General features: G+C 41.4%; 1 protein-coding gene across 2 annotated transcripts; it reads right to left on the bottom strand.

Moving 5' to 3' along the window:
• Positions 1–52: 52 nt before the first annotated feature.
• On the bottom strand, positions 53–2,986 carry LOC123132428 (O-fucosyltransferase 23). 2 transcript variants are annotated; one of them, XM_044552221.1, is made up of 2 exons: positions 2,566–2,986; positions 53–1,953 (listed from the first exon to the last, which is right to left on the bottom strand). In XM_044552221.1, the coding sequence occupies exon 2, from the start codon at positions 1,731–1,733 to the stop codon at positions 408–410; it is 1,326 nt and encodes a 441-aa protein (XP_044408156.1). In that variant the 5' UTR covers positions 1,734–1,953; positions 2,566–2,986; the 3' UTR covers positions 53–407. The 2 variants fall into 2 exon arrangements, with proteins under 2 accessions (XP_044408156.1, XP_044408155.1); XM_044552220.1 differs by having other exon boundaries at positions 2,558–2,985.
• Between the last annotated feature and the right edge of the window lie 11,313 nt (positions 2,987–14,299).

Raw genomic sequence — 14,299 nt, 5'->3', positions numbered from 1 at the left:
ATCATTCTCAAGGAAATTACAAGGTGCTACAGAATCAAGAGTTTTAACAACATAAACGAACGAATACACTTGATACAAATGTTTCATGTGAAAGTGCCAGCGTCAGATTCTCTACAGTGTGAGGCAAGTTCCTCCCAGTAAACCACAGAATGCAAACAATGCATCACACAGAATGCTAAAAAACTGTTCAGCATAATGCTGCTCAGGAAACAACTTCTGTACACACTTACACAAACAATTCTTGGCCAAAGTCATTTTGCAAGTGCGACATGCCAGTGCAACTGTCAAGATTCTAGCATGGAAAGTAACGTGAAGCTGCTGCACCTGCTCATTTCTAGACAAGATTCAGCCAAAGCTATCTTCCTGTCTGCGGTTGTGTCTTTGTTAGATGTTACATGTGTTGAAGGTCAGTGGCAGGAAACGTTATTCGTTCCGTAACTTATGCGCTGAAGGCTTGTGTCCAGCATATCTGTCATCCATTTCTGTGGCCCGCCATCATCTCCAATGACATTGTACGCATAGGACGACAGCCCAACATCCTCACCACATGAGCTTGCCTTCCCTAACTTGTATAACCTTTCTGTTCTAGACAATACTACAAGGTTGGAAAATGTTGAGAAACTATTGCCAACAAACACATCCGCTCTTGCGCATACCTCAAAGTCGATGGCAGACTTTATAAGGTAAGGCTGTTTCTCGTATATGTCAGTAACTCCAAGTTTCTTCTTCTCATAAGCAACCATACCAACTCTCCAACCACTGGTTACTGAATCATCTTCTAGAAGGCTGTCGGCTACTGCAAGGTAAACTACAACCGGGCGACGTAGGTCAGTGATCTGTGAGACCTTATGAATGATCTCTCCTTTGCTGCTGCAAATTTCCTTTAAATTGGACCGCTGCTCCCACTTCTTGCAATGAATCATCCAATCTTTCTCTATTCTCATGTGAACAGCAATGTACTGCACAGGAAGATTTTTCAAACCATCTATCCTCTTCTTATTATGAGAAACGGCAGCATCATGTCTTGCTTTTTTCCCTGCATCTTTAATCTTGGATATGACCCTGACAACTTCAGTTTCTATCTCAGGAGCTACAGCAAGGCAATCGAAGATCCTGGCATAGTCTTTCACTGGCCAATGATCAGGCCACAGAAATGGATGCTTCCCAGTGACATGAATCACTTCAAAGCCATCGGCCTCCCCCAATCTGGATTGTTGCAGTTGATCCAAATCTCTCTCCACTGTCCACCTCCTACCACTGCCCTTTTGAAGTTTGAAAGGCTCGGTACGATTTGAAACTTCTGAATACCGAGCCACCCTTACAAACCCATGACAGCGGGCATTGAACTTATTAAGGTCAAATACCTTGTCGAAAGCAATAGGCTGCAGCAAGTCAACCTCTTTGTAGAAAAGCGAAGCACTCAGACTTGGCATGAGTAGAGAACGGTTCATGAATTTTGCCGTCAAGCATGCTCTGGCAAATGCAATTTTCTGATTGTTCAATCCCCATATAATCTGCGGGACCTCAACAAACTTGCCTTTCCTAACTCCAGGGAACAAGTCAAGGGTTGGTGAGTCATAAAAACTCTTCTCGGAAGAGCTGATGGCAAGAAAAGGGGAGATAATTGCTCTCAATACAATAAGGCCAATCACTATGAGAAGGCACTTGCAAATGATAAGCCTCGCCGGCAAGCTAATGTGCTTGAGATGCTTAAGGTCTTGTAGGATGTTCATTGAAACAGTTCTTTAATTCCTTCTCATTCTACCAGGTCATTTTTTCCATCACCCAACAGAACTACAGACTGTGCTGCAATATAATGGAATCAATATCCAAACACACGTGGATGGCTTCACCAGTTCTTCCTGAGCTATGAGTAAATCAGGTTTCAAGCTCGGGCAAACATACTCCTCGAACCCTTCCGTTAACAGTTTAGTACATGCTCCACCAGAGAGACTGCAAATACAATAGAAGGGAAACAAAGACATAATGCAGAGTTATTATACTGCCACACTTTATGCAATTTCATAAATCTACTAAGTGGCTCCACAAAGAACGTTTTTTCACTGCATTCACTCATATAGATGAACAGTCTCGACAGCAAAATGTTAACCAAAACTAACCACAAAGAAATATATTTTTACGAATTCACATATAATAGGATGCACATTAAGTTTGCATAAGATACCCTGGTGTGGACACGCCTAGAGTCCCATGGTTCACATCAGTTACGGACGCAGAACCAAATGTCAGGAATTATCCTATACGAATTCCAACAGGGGAGGAGCCCCGTGGATTTTATAAAGGAGAAATTGCAGGTATATGGTGGTGTCTACAGCAAAGTAATACTCATCATAAATGTAACAGTCCTAACCCAACAGCTTCTGTATATCCAAGTTTCCATTATCGAATTTCATCATCTCACATGGAAATCAAACAAGCTAGCCCTGCTGACAAACGGGAGCTTCACTAAAATGAATGAAACAAAAAATATGCTCACTGGTCACTGCTCAGAAACATGAATGACAGCAAAGCTCTACAACTTGAGCAGAAAACACACCTTCTTACTTGATCTTCTGAGTCACTTGTGTTCACCGAAGCTCTGCAACTGTGCACTGCTGTCCCCCAAATCGCTGCCCTCGGCCGGACCTCGAATGAGCCAGATGCTTCACCTCACCTCCACACCAAATCGCATCTGCAGCCGGCAAGCACGGCTCTGCCTCCGCCCCCGCCGCAAGCGCCCAGCCCTCTCTACAAGGTCCCCCGTTCCTCCCTCCTCCGCTACTCCGGGAGGCCCGATCCAGGCAGTAAGAGTGATTCGATCTAGCGCAGAGGGTAGGAGGAGGAGAGGGTCAAACGCTCGACGTGGTTCCGGTCGTCGGAGGCAGATCGCCACCGGAAGGGGGGAAGAAATTCGGGAAGGGGAAAAACACCAAGCCGGTAGGTCAAGGGGAGAGCGTGCACGTGCCCGGAGCGGTTCACGTGCTCTGACTCTTGGGCCCAGCTTGCCAGTTGAAGGGGATTTCCTTGCCTTTATATTCCGAAAATGATACACTTACGGATAACTTGTACGGAAAGCTGGCTACGCATTGCCGTGGCAGAACGAGAGAGCTATGTGAGCCCGCAGTTCACGCAAAGTGAAATTTTGAGCGTCAATCAGCTGACTCCTCATCTGCGCATAGCTGTTTTCCGTGGGCTGGCCGTCCGTAAGTGTAGCAAAGTCCTTATATTCTCATCACTTCAGAAACTGAAGCTCCGAGCGATCGGATATACTCCTACGTAACAATTTTTAGGGAGTTTATTTTGATTTATTTATTTTTATAATTTGTATTTTTTTTACATAGAGTTGTAGCTTCATAGTCTTCGGTTAATAATAACCATAGCTATTACTTGTGTTTTTGTCACTTGAACTTGCAAGCATCATGTAGGTTGTTTATCTCAACGTACCAACTGTTTAGGCACATCTTTATATTTCATGTAGTCTAAACTTGCTAGTGTTCAAAGTAAAAAATTTAGTTGTCCATAGTGACCTTCTCGATCCTTCAAAGATCTTGAAGAAGCAGCGGCCAGGAAGTTGTCAATGTAGACCAGAAGACGACGACTATTACAATGTGGATAAATTGCCATCCCGGAGGAGCTGGCACTAAGGAGGGCCAAAAGATGATTTCAGCTTTGGTAAGACAAAATAGGGGGACATATCCTAGCAAGTTCCCCAATGGAACCCCATTTGGTTGAGCTTCATTAAACAAAGAAGCAACCATAGAACAAAAACATGACACCACATCATCCTATCCATAGGACATCGTCGAGACCTAGATAAAATGAAGACAAAAATAAAGCCCATGATTTGGCCATGAACTGAAGCTCCACATGCTCTTCATCTATGCCAAACAACATCATCGAAATAGGGACATGACATGGAGGACTTATTCATCACCACCGATAGCCACATCCCCCCGTTAATATGGCCGATGCTTTAAAGGAGTCCGGCATTGAGCTGCGAGACTTATCCTAGAGACACACAAATAGGTTAAAAGTGCCATAAGCTTGGAAAACCAAAAACTCACATAAAAAATTAACACCTAAATTAAATCAAGCTTTTTGGTGCCAATACGAATTGGTCTTTAAGATAAATTTGTGCTTCCGTCATGCTTAATCATGACATATCAGATCTCTAGACGTCAAGAGGGTCAGCCTTTGGCTTCAACCTCCCATCCCGAAGGCGGAGTGCTTCTCTGGCTAGTTTAGCGAACTAAACTTGAGCGGTTTTAAAGAGAAACAAGGCTATCCGGTTATTAACCACAGACTCGAGTCGAGAAAGAAGTGGTAGAAAAAAACTTTACGATGACCAAGAAGAAAACATATTTTTTGTAAAACGGCTTATATAAATTTAAAAGCCCCAGTTAACGTGGGCAAAAGGAGTGTTTTTTGACAAACAACATTTTTAAGAAATAAAGTTTTGACAAACACCTTTTATAACAAACAAAGTTTTTAACAGATAAAGTTTTTAAACAAATAGTTTTTTGTTTAACAAAAACATGATGCTTGGTCGAACCTAACAAAAACATGATGCATCTCGACGTTCACCTGCGTAGAAATGGAATCCATGCTCGCGTCGGCCGCCACACCGCACCCTCTCTTCTCCATTGACATGTCAGTGCGGCTGCATCCTCCTCGTGAAACTTTCTCTGGTGAGACCACAGAGGACCACTCACACACACACACACACACAAAGAGAGAGAGAGAGAAGGGCGTGTGATTTCTCCAACTTGGTCGAGGGCGACGCGCGTTGTAAGGTTGAATCAGCCATCGGCCGCACTCACCTCCCCTCCGCCCTGGAGTACTTTGATCGCATCTCGATGTCCACCTACATAGAAATGGAATCCACGTTCACACCAGCCTTAAAAATGTGGAACTTTGCCGCATCGAGGACACACATGCATGCGGCAGCTGAAGCATCACCCGTGTATGAGGTCACTTCCAAGATGAGGAGGAAGAGCATGTAAATTCAATTAGCAGAGAATTGTAGTTTTAAGGTTGTTCAAATCCTAGTTGTAATAATTCTTCTTGAAAACCATTTTTGTAAATCTATGTTGAAATCGATGTTAAATTCTGGTAATTGCTACCTCTTGAGCACTTGCGTTGGTTTTCCCTTGAAGACGAAAGGGTGATGTAGCAAAGTAGCGTAAGTATTTCCCTCGGTTTTTGAGAACCAAGGTATCAATCCAGTAGGAGGCCACGCACGAGTCCCTCGCACCTACACAAACAAATAAATCCTTGCAACCAACGCGATAAGGGGTTGTTAATCCCTACACGGTCACTTACGAGGGTGAGATCTGATAGATATGATAAGATAATATTTTTGGTATTTTTATGATAAAGAGAAATAAAAGATGCAAAGTAAAATAAATGGCAAAGGAAATAACTAAGTATTGGAAGATTAATATGATGGAAGATAGACCCGGGGGCCATAGGTTTCACTAGTGGCTTCTCTCAAGAGCATAAGTATTCACGGTGGGTAAACAAATTATTGTTGAGCAATTGACAGAATTGAGCATAGTTATGAGAATATCTAGGTATGATCATGTATATAGGCATCACGTCCGAGGCAAGTAGACCGACTCCTGCCTGCATCTACTACTATTACTCCACACATCGACCGCTATCCAGCATGCATCTAGAGTGTTAAGTTCAAGAGAACAGAGTAACGCTTTAAGCAAGATGACATGATGTAGAGGGATAAACCCATGCAATATGATATAAACCCCATCTTGTTATCCTCGATGGCAACAATACAATACGTGCCTTGCTGACCCTACTGTCACTAGGAAAGGACACCGCAAGATTGAACCCAAAGCTAAGCACTTCTCCCATTACAAGAAAGATCAATCTAGTAGGCCAAACCAAACTGATAATTCGAAGAGACTTGTAAAGATAATCAATCATACATAAAAGAATTCAGAGAAGATTTAAATATTGTTCATAGATAAACTTGATCATAAACCCACAATTCATCGGTCTCAACAAACACACCACAAAAGAAGATTACATCGAATAGATCTCCACAAGAGAGGAGGAGAACTTTGTATTGAGATCCAAAAAGAGAGAAGAAGTCATCTAGCTAATAAGTATGGACCCGAAGGTCTGAAATAAACTACTCACACTTCATCGGAAGGGCTATGGTGTTGATGTAGAAGCCCTCCGTGATCGATGCCCCCTCCGGCGGAGCTCCGGAAAAGGCCCCAAGATGGGATCTCGTGGATATAGAAAGTTACGGCGGTGGAATTAGGGGTTTGGCTCTGTATCTGGTAGTTTGGGGGTACGTAGATATATATAGGAGGAAGGAGTACGTCGGTGGAGCAACAGGGGGCCCACGAGGGTGGAGGGCGCGCCTAGGGGGTAGGCGCGCCCCCCTACCTCGTGGCCTCCTGGTTGATTTCTTGACGTAGGGTCCAAGTCCTCTGGATCACGTTCGTTCCAAAAATCACGTTCCCGAAGGTTTCATTCCGTTTGGACTTCGTTTGATATTCTTTTTCTGCGAAACCCTAAAATAGGCAAAAACAACAATTCTGGGCTGGGCCTCCGGTTAATAGGTTAGTCCCAAAAATAATATAAAAGTGTATAATAAAGGCCAATAATGTCCAAAAAAATATAATATAGCATGGAACAATCAAAAATTATATATATGTTGGAGACGTATCAAGCATCCCCAAGCTTAATTCCTGCTCGTCCTCGAGTAGGTAAATGATCAAAACAGAATTTTTGATGTGGAATGCTACTTGGCATAATTTCAATGTAATTCTTGTTAATTGTGGTATGAATATTCAGATCCAAAATATTCAAGACAAAAGTTCAATATTGGTATAGAAATAATAATATTTCAAGCATACTAACTAAGCAATTATGTTTCTTCAAAATAACATGGCCAAAGAAAGTTATCCCTACAAAATCATATAGTCTAGCTATGCTCTATCTTCACCACACAAAGTATTTAAATCATGCACAACCCCGATGACAAGCCAAGCAACTGTTTCATACTTTTGGTGTTCTCAAACTTTTTCAATCTTCTCGCAATACATGAGCGTGAGCCATGGACATAGCACTTTAGGTGGAATAGAATGGTGGTTGTGGAGAAGACAAAAAGGGGAAGATAGTCTCACATCAACTAGGCGTATCAACGGGCTATGGAGATGCCCATCAATAAATATCAATGTGAGTGAGTAGGGATTGTCATGCAACGGATGCACTAGAGCTATAAGTATATGAAACCTCAACAAAAGGAACTAAGTGGGTGTGCATCCAACTCGCTTGCTCACGAAGACCTAGGGCATTTTGAGGAAGCCCATCATTGGAATATACAAGCCAAGTTCTATAATGAAAAATTCCCACTAGTATATGAAAGTGATAACATAGGAGACTCTCTATCATGAAGATCATGGTGCTACTTTGAAGCACAAGTGTGGTAAAAAGATAGTAGCATTGTCCCTTCTCTCTTTTTCTCTTATTTTTTTATTTGCGCCTTCTCTTTTTTTATGGCCTCTTTTTTCGTCCGGAGTCTCATCCCGACTTGTGGGGGAATCATAGTCTCCATCATCCTTTACTCACTTGGGACAATGCTCTAAAAATGATGATCATCACACTTTTATTTACTTACAACTCAACAATTACAACTCAATACTTAGAACAAAATATGACTCTATGTGAATGCCTCCGGCGGTGTACCGGGATATGCAATGAATCAAGAGTGACATGTATGAAAAAATTATGAACGGTGGCTTTGCCACAAATACAATGTCAACTACATAATCATGCAAAGCAATATGACAATGATGGAGCGTGTCATAGTAAACAGAACGGTGGAAAGTTGCATGGCAATATATCTCGGAATGGCTATGAAAATGCCATGATAGGTAGGTATGGTGGTTGTTTTGAGGAAGGTATATGGTGGGTGTATGATACCGGCGAAAGGTGCGCGGTATTAGAGAGGCTAGCAATGGTGGAAGGAAGAAAAGTGCATATGATCCATGGACTCAACCTTAGTCAGAAAGAACTCATATACTTATTGCAAATTCTACAAGTTATCAAAGCAAAGTATTACGCGCATGCTCCTAGGGGGGTAGATTGGTAGGAAAAGACCATCGCTCGTCCCTGACCGCCACTCATAAGGAAGACAATCAATAAATAAATCATGCTCCGACTTCATCACATAACGGTTCACCATACGTGCATGCTACAGGAATCACAAACTTTAACACAAGTATTTCTCAAATTCACAACTACTCGAGTAACATGACTCTAATATTACCATCTCCATATCTCAAAACAATTATCAAGTATCAAACTTCTCATAGTATTCAACACACTCATAAGAAAAAATTTATTAATCTTGAATGCCTAACATGATTAAAGCAAATTACCATGTTGTTTTGTAGGACTCTCAAAATAACCTAAGTGAAGCATGAGAGAACAATAGTTTCTATAAAACAAATCCACCGACGTGCTCTAAAAGATATAAGTGAAGCACTAGAGCAAAAACTATATAACTCAAAAGATATAAGTGAAGCACATAGAGTATTCTAACAATTTCCGAATCATGTGTGTCTCTCTCAAAAGGTGTGTACTGCAAGGATGATTGTAGAAAACTAACAAATAAAGACTCAGATAATACAAGACGCTCCAAGCAAAACACATATCATGTGGTGAATAAAAATATAGCTCCAAGTAAAGTTACCGATGGAAGTAGACGAAAGAGGGGATGCCTTCCGGGGCATCCCCAAGCTTTGGCTTTTAGGTGTCCTTACATTATCTTGGGGTGCTATGGGCATCCCCAAGCTTAGGCTCTTTCCACTCCTTGTTCCATAATCCATCAAATCTTTCACCCAAAACTTGAAAACTTCACAACACAAAACTTAAAGTAGAAAATCTCGTGAGCTCCGTTAGCGAAAGAAAACAAAACACCACTTCAAGGTAATGTAATGAATTCATTCTTTATTTATGTTGTTGTTAAACCTAATGTATTCCAACTTCTCTATGGTTTATAAACTATTTTACTAGCCATAGATTCATCAAAATAAGCAAACAACACACGAAAAACAGAATCTGTCAAAAAAGAACAGTCTGTAGTAATCTGTAGCTAACGCAAGATCTGGAACCCCAAAAATTCTAAAATAAATTTCTGGACGTGAGGAATTTATCTATTAATCATATTCAAAAAGAATTAACTAAATATCACTTTAAAAATAAAAATGGCAGCAATTCTCGTGAGCGCTAAAGTTTCTGTTTTTTACAGCAAGACTAAAAAGACTTTCCCCAAGTCTTCCCAACGGTTCTACTCGGCACAAACACTAATTAAACAGAAAAACACAACCAAAACAGAGCCTATTTAATTATTTATTACTATACATGAGCAAAAATTAAGGAATAAAAATAAAATTGGGTTGCCTCCCAACAAGCGCCATCGTTTAACGCCCCTAGCTAGGCATAAATAGCAAGGATAGATCTAGGTATTGCCATCTTTGGTAGGCAATCCATAAGTGGCTCTCATGATAGATTCATATGGTAATTTTATTTTCTTTCTAGGAAAGTGTTCCATGCCTTTCCTTAACGGAAATCGGAATCTAATATTTCCTTCCTTCATATCAATAATTGCACCGATCGTTCTAAGGAAAGGTCTACCAAGAATAATAGGACATGAAGGATTGCAATCGATATCAAGAACAATAAAATCTACGGGAACATAGTTCCTATTTGCAACAATAAGAACATCATTAATTCTTCCCATAGGTTTCTTAATGGTGGAATCCGCAAGGTGCAACTTTAAAGAGCAATCATCAAAATCACGGAAACCTAGCAAATCACACAAAGTCTTTGGAATCGTGGAAACACTAGCACCCAAATCACACAAAGCATAGATTCATGATCTTTAATTTTAATTTTAATAGTAGGTTCCCTCTCATCATAAAGTTTTCTAGGGATAGAAACTTCCAACTCAAGTTTTTCTTCAAAAGATTGCATCAAAGCATCAACGGTATGTTTAGTAAAAGCTTTATTTTGACTATAAGCATGAGGAGAATTTAGCACGGATTGCAACAAGGAAATGCAATCTATTAAAGGGCAACTATCATAATTAAATTCCTTGAAATCCAAAATAGTGGGTTCATTAATATTTAAAGTTTTGACTTCTTCAATCCCACTTTTAACAATTTTAGCATCAAGATCTAAAGACTCCGAATTTTTGGAACGCCGTCTAGGTAAAGGTGGATCATATTCAGTCCCATCATTATCAAGATTCATATTGCAAAACAAAGATTTAATAGGGGACACATCAATAACTTTTAGATCTTCATCTTTATTATCATGGAAACTAGAAGAACACGCTTTTATAAAGGAATCTTTCTTAGCACGCATCCTAGCGGTTCTTGCTTTGCACTCATCAATGGAAATTCTCATGGCTTTGAGACTCATTGATATCATGCTTAGGTGGAATAGATTTAAGTTTCAAAGATTCAACATCAAGAGAAATTCTATCAACGTTCCTAGCCAACTCATCAATCTTAAGCATTTTTTCTTCAATCAAAGCATTGAAATTCTTTTGAGAAGTAATAAATTCTTTAATATTAGATTCAAAATCAGAGGGCATCTTATTATAATTTCCATAAGAATTGTTGTAGGAATTACCATAATTATTAGAGGAATTACTAGGATACGGCCTAGGATTAAAGTTTCCTCTATACACGTTATTACCAAAATTATTCCTACCAACAAAACTCACATCCATAGATTCATTATTATTCTCAATCAAAGTAGACAAAGGCATATCATTAGGATCAGAAGAAACACTTTTATTAGCAAATAATTTCATAAGTTCATCCATCTTTCCACTCAAAACATTAATTTCTTCTATCACATGCACTTTTTTATTAGTAGATCTTTCAGTGTGCCATTAAGAATAATTAACCATAATATTATCTAGGAGTTTAGTAGCTTCTCCTAAAGTGATTTCCATAAAAGTGCCTCCCGCGGCTGAATCTAAAAGATTTCTAGAAGCAAAATTCAATCCGGCATAAATTTTTTGTATAATCATCCACAAATTCAAATCATGTGTAGGGCAATTACGTATCATTAATTTCATCCTCTCCCAAGCTTGTGCAACATGTTCATGATCAAGTTGCTTAAAATTCATAATATCGTTTTCTAAGAGAGATGATCTTAGCAGGAGGAAAATACTTAGAGATAAAAGCATCTTTGCACTTATTCCAAGAATCAATACTATTTTTAGGCAAAGACGAAAACCAAGATTTAGCATGATCTCTAAGCGAAAAAGGAAATAGCTTCAATTTAACAATATCATTATCCAGATCTTTCTTCTTTTGCATATCACATAAATCAACGAAGCTATTTAGATGGGTAGCGGCATCTTCACTAGGAAGGCCGGCGAATTGGTCTTTCATGACAAGATTCAACAAGGCAGCATTGATTTCACAAGATTCAGTATCGGTAAGAGGAACAATCGGAGTGCTAAGGAAATCATTGTTGTTGGTATTGGTAAAGTCACACAATTTAGTATTATCTTGAGCCATCGTGACAAGCAAGAAATCCAACACACAAGCAAACAAGAGACGGGCAAAAAGAGGCAAATAGAGAAAGAGAGGGAGGATGGAGAGAGAGAGAGAGAGGGCGAATAAAACGGCAAGGGTGAAATGGGGGAGAGGAAAACGGGAGGCAAATGGCAAATAATGTAATGCGGGAGATAAGGGTATGTGATGGGTACTTGGTGTGTTGACTTTTGCGCGAACCTCCCCGGCAACGGCGCCAGAAATCCTTCTTGCTACCTCTTGAGCACTTGCGTTGGTTTTCCCTTGAAGAGGAAAGGGTGATGCAGCAAAGTAGCATAAGTATTTCCCTCAGTTTTTGAGAACCAAGGTATCAATCTAGTAGGAGGCCACGCACGAGTCCCTCGCACCTACACAAACAAATAAATCCTCACAACCAATGCGATAAAGGGGTTGTCAATCCCTACATGGTGACTTACGAGAGGAATATCAAACGGAGTCCAAACGGAATGAAACCTTCGGAACGTGATTTTCTCACCGAACATGATCCAGGAGACTTGGACCCTACGTCAAGAAACAAAGGAGGAGGCCACAAGGTAGGGGGCGCGCCTACCCCCCCCCCCCAGGCACGCCCTCCACCCTCGTGGCCCCCTGTTGCTCCACCGACATACTCCTTCCTCCTATATATACCTACGTACCCCCAAACGATCCAAGACGGAGCCAAAACCGTAATTCCATCGCCGTAAGTTTCTGTATCCACGAGATCCCATCTTGGGGCCTGTTCCGGAGCTCCGCCGGAGGGGGTATCCATCACGGAGGGCTTCTACATCAACACCATAGCCCCTCCGATGAAGTGTGAGTAGTTTACCTCAGACCTTCGGGTCCATAGTTATTAGCTAGATGGCTTCTTCTCTCTTTTTGGATCTCAATACAATGTTCTCCCCCTCTATTGTGGAGATCTATTCGATGTAATCTTCTTTTTGCGGTGTGTTTGTTGAGACTGATGAATTGTGGGTTTATGATCAAGATTATCTATGAATAATATTTGAATCTTCTCTGAATTCTTTTATGTATGATTGGTTATCTTTGCAAGTCTCTTCGAATTATCAGCTTGGTTTGGCCTACTAGATTGATCTTTCTTGCAATGGGAGAAGTGCTTAGCTTTGGGTTCAATCTTGCGGTGTCCTTTCCCAGTGACAATAGGGGCAGCAAGGCAAGTATTGTATTGTTGCCATCGAGGATAACAAGATGGGGTTTTTATCATATTGCATGAATTTATCCCTCTACATCATGTCATCTTGCTTAAGGCGTTACTCTGTTTTCATGAACTTAATACTCTAGATGCATGCTGGATAGCGGTCGATGAGTGGAGTAATAGTAGTAGATGCAGGCAGGAGTCGGTCTACTTGTCTTGGACGTGATGCCTATTGTAATGCCCTCGATGCGGCTATATCTCCTACGTGTCGAAGCGCGACTTAGTGGCATAACCGCATTGAAAGCAATGTCGCAAGTGAGGTAATATTCACAACAACCCATGTAAATAAATAAAGGGTAAAGGTACATTGTTGGTTTACACTCGCCACGTCACACAAATACATAAATAAGTCATTACATTCATCCAATACACTCAGGGTCCGACTACGGTACCAAAATAAAGATCAACCCCCAAATGCGACAAAGTCCCCGATCGCCCCAACTGGGCACCACTACTGATCATCTGGGAAAGACACGTAGTAACGACGAGAGTCTTCGTCGAACTCCCACTTGAGCTCGGTCATATCGTCTGGAGCGGCATCATCGGTCCCTACATCTGGTTTGGAAGTAAACTGTGAATCACGGGGACTCAGCAATCTCACACCCTCGCGATCAAGACTATTTAAGCTTATAGGTAAGGCAAAGGTATGATGTGGAGCTACAGCAAGCGACTAGCATATATGGTGGCTAACATATTCGCAAAAGAGAGCGAGAAGAGAGGGCAAAAGCACGGTCGAACAACTATGATCGAGAAGTGATCCTAGAACCACCTACGTCAAGCATTACTCCAACACCGTGTTCACTTCCCGGACTCCGCCGAGAAGAGACCACCATAGTTACACACGCGGTTGGTGCATTTTAATTAAGTTAAGTTTCAGGTTATCTACAACCGGACATTAACAAATTCCCATCTGCCCATAACCGTGGGCACGGCTTTCGAAAGTTCAAATCCCTGCAGGGGAGTCCCAACTTAGCCCATCACAAGCTCTCACGGTCAACGAAGGATATTCCTTCTCCCAAGACAATCCGATCAGACTCGGCATCCCGGTTACAAGACATCCTCGACAATGGTAAAACAAATCCAGCAACACCGCCCGAATGTGCCAACAAATCCCGATAGGAGCTGCACATATCTCGTTCTCAGGACACACACAGATAAGCAATCCGTACAACTAAAACCAGCCCTTGAGTTTCCCTGAGGTGGCGCTGCAAGGGGCTCTAGTTTGGACCAACACTCAGAGGAGCACTGGCCCGGGAGGGGAGGGTTTTAAATAAAGATGACCCTTGGGCTCCGGAAACCCAAGGGAAAAAGAGGCTAGGTGGCAAATGGTAAAACCAAGGTTGGGCGTTGCTGGAGGAGTTTTATTCAAGGCGAATTGTCAAGGGGTTCCCATTATAACCCAACCGTGTAAGGAACGCAAAATCCGGGAACATAACACCGATATGACGGAAACTAGGGCGGCAAGAGTGGAACAAAACACTAGGCATAAGGCCGA

Source organism: Triticum aestivum, chromosome 6A (assembly GCF_018294505.1).
Source record: "Triticum aestivum cultivar Chinese Spring chromosome 6A, IWGSC CS RefSeq v2.1, whole genome shotgun sequence".
NCBI lineage: Eukaryota > Viridiplantae > Streptophyta > Magnoliopsida > Poales > Poaceae > Triticum > Triticum aestivum.
This window is presented reverse-complemented; position numbering and strand designations above follow the sequence as displayed.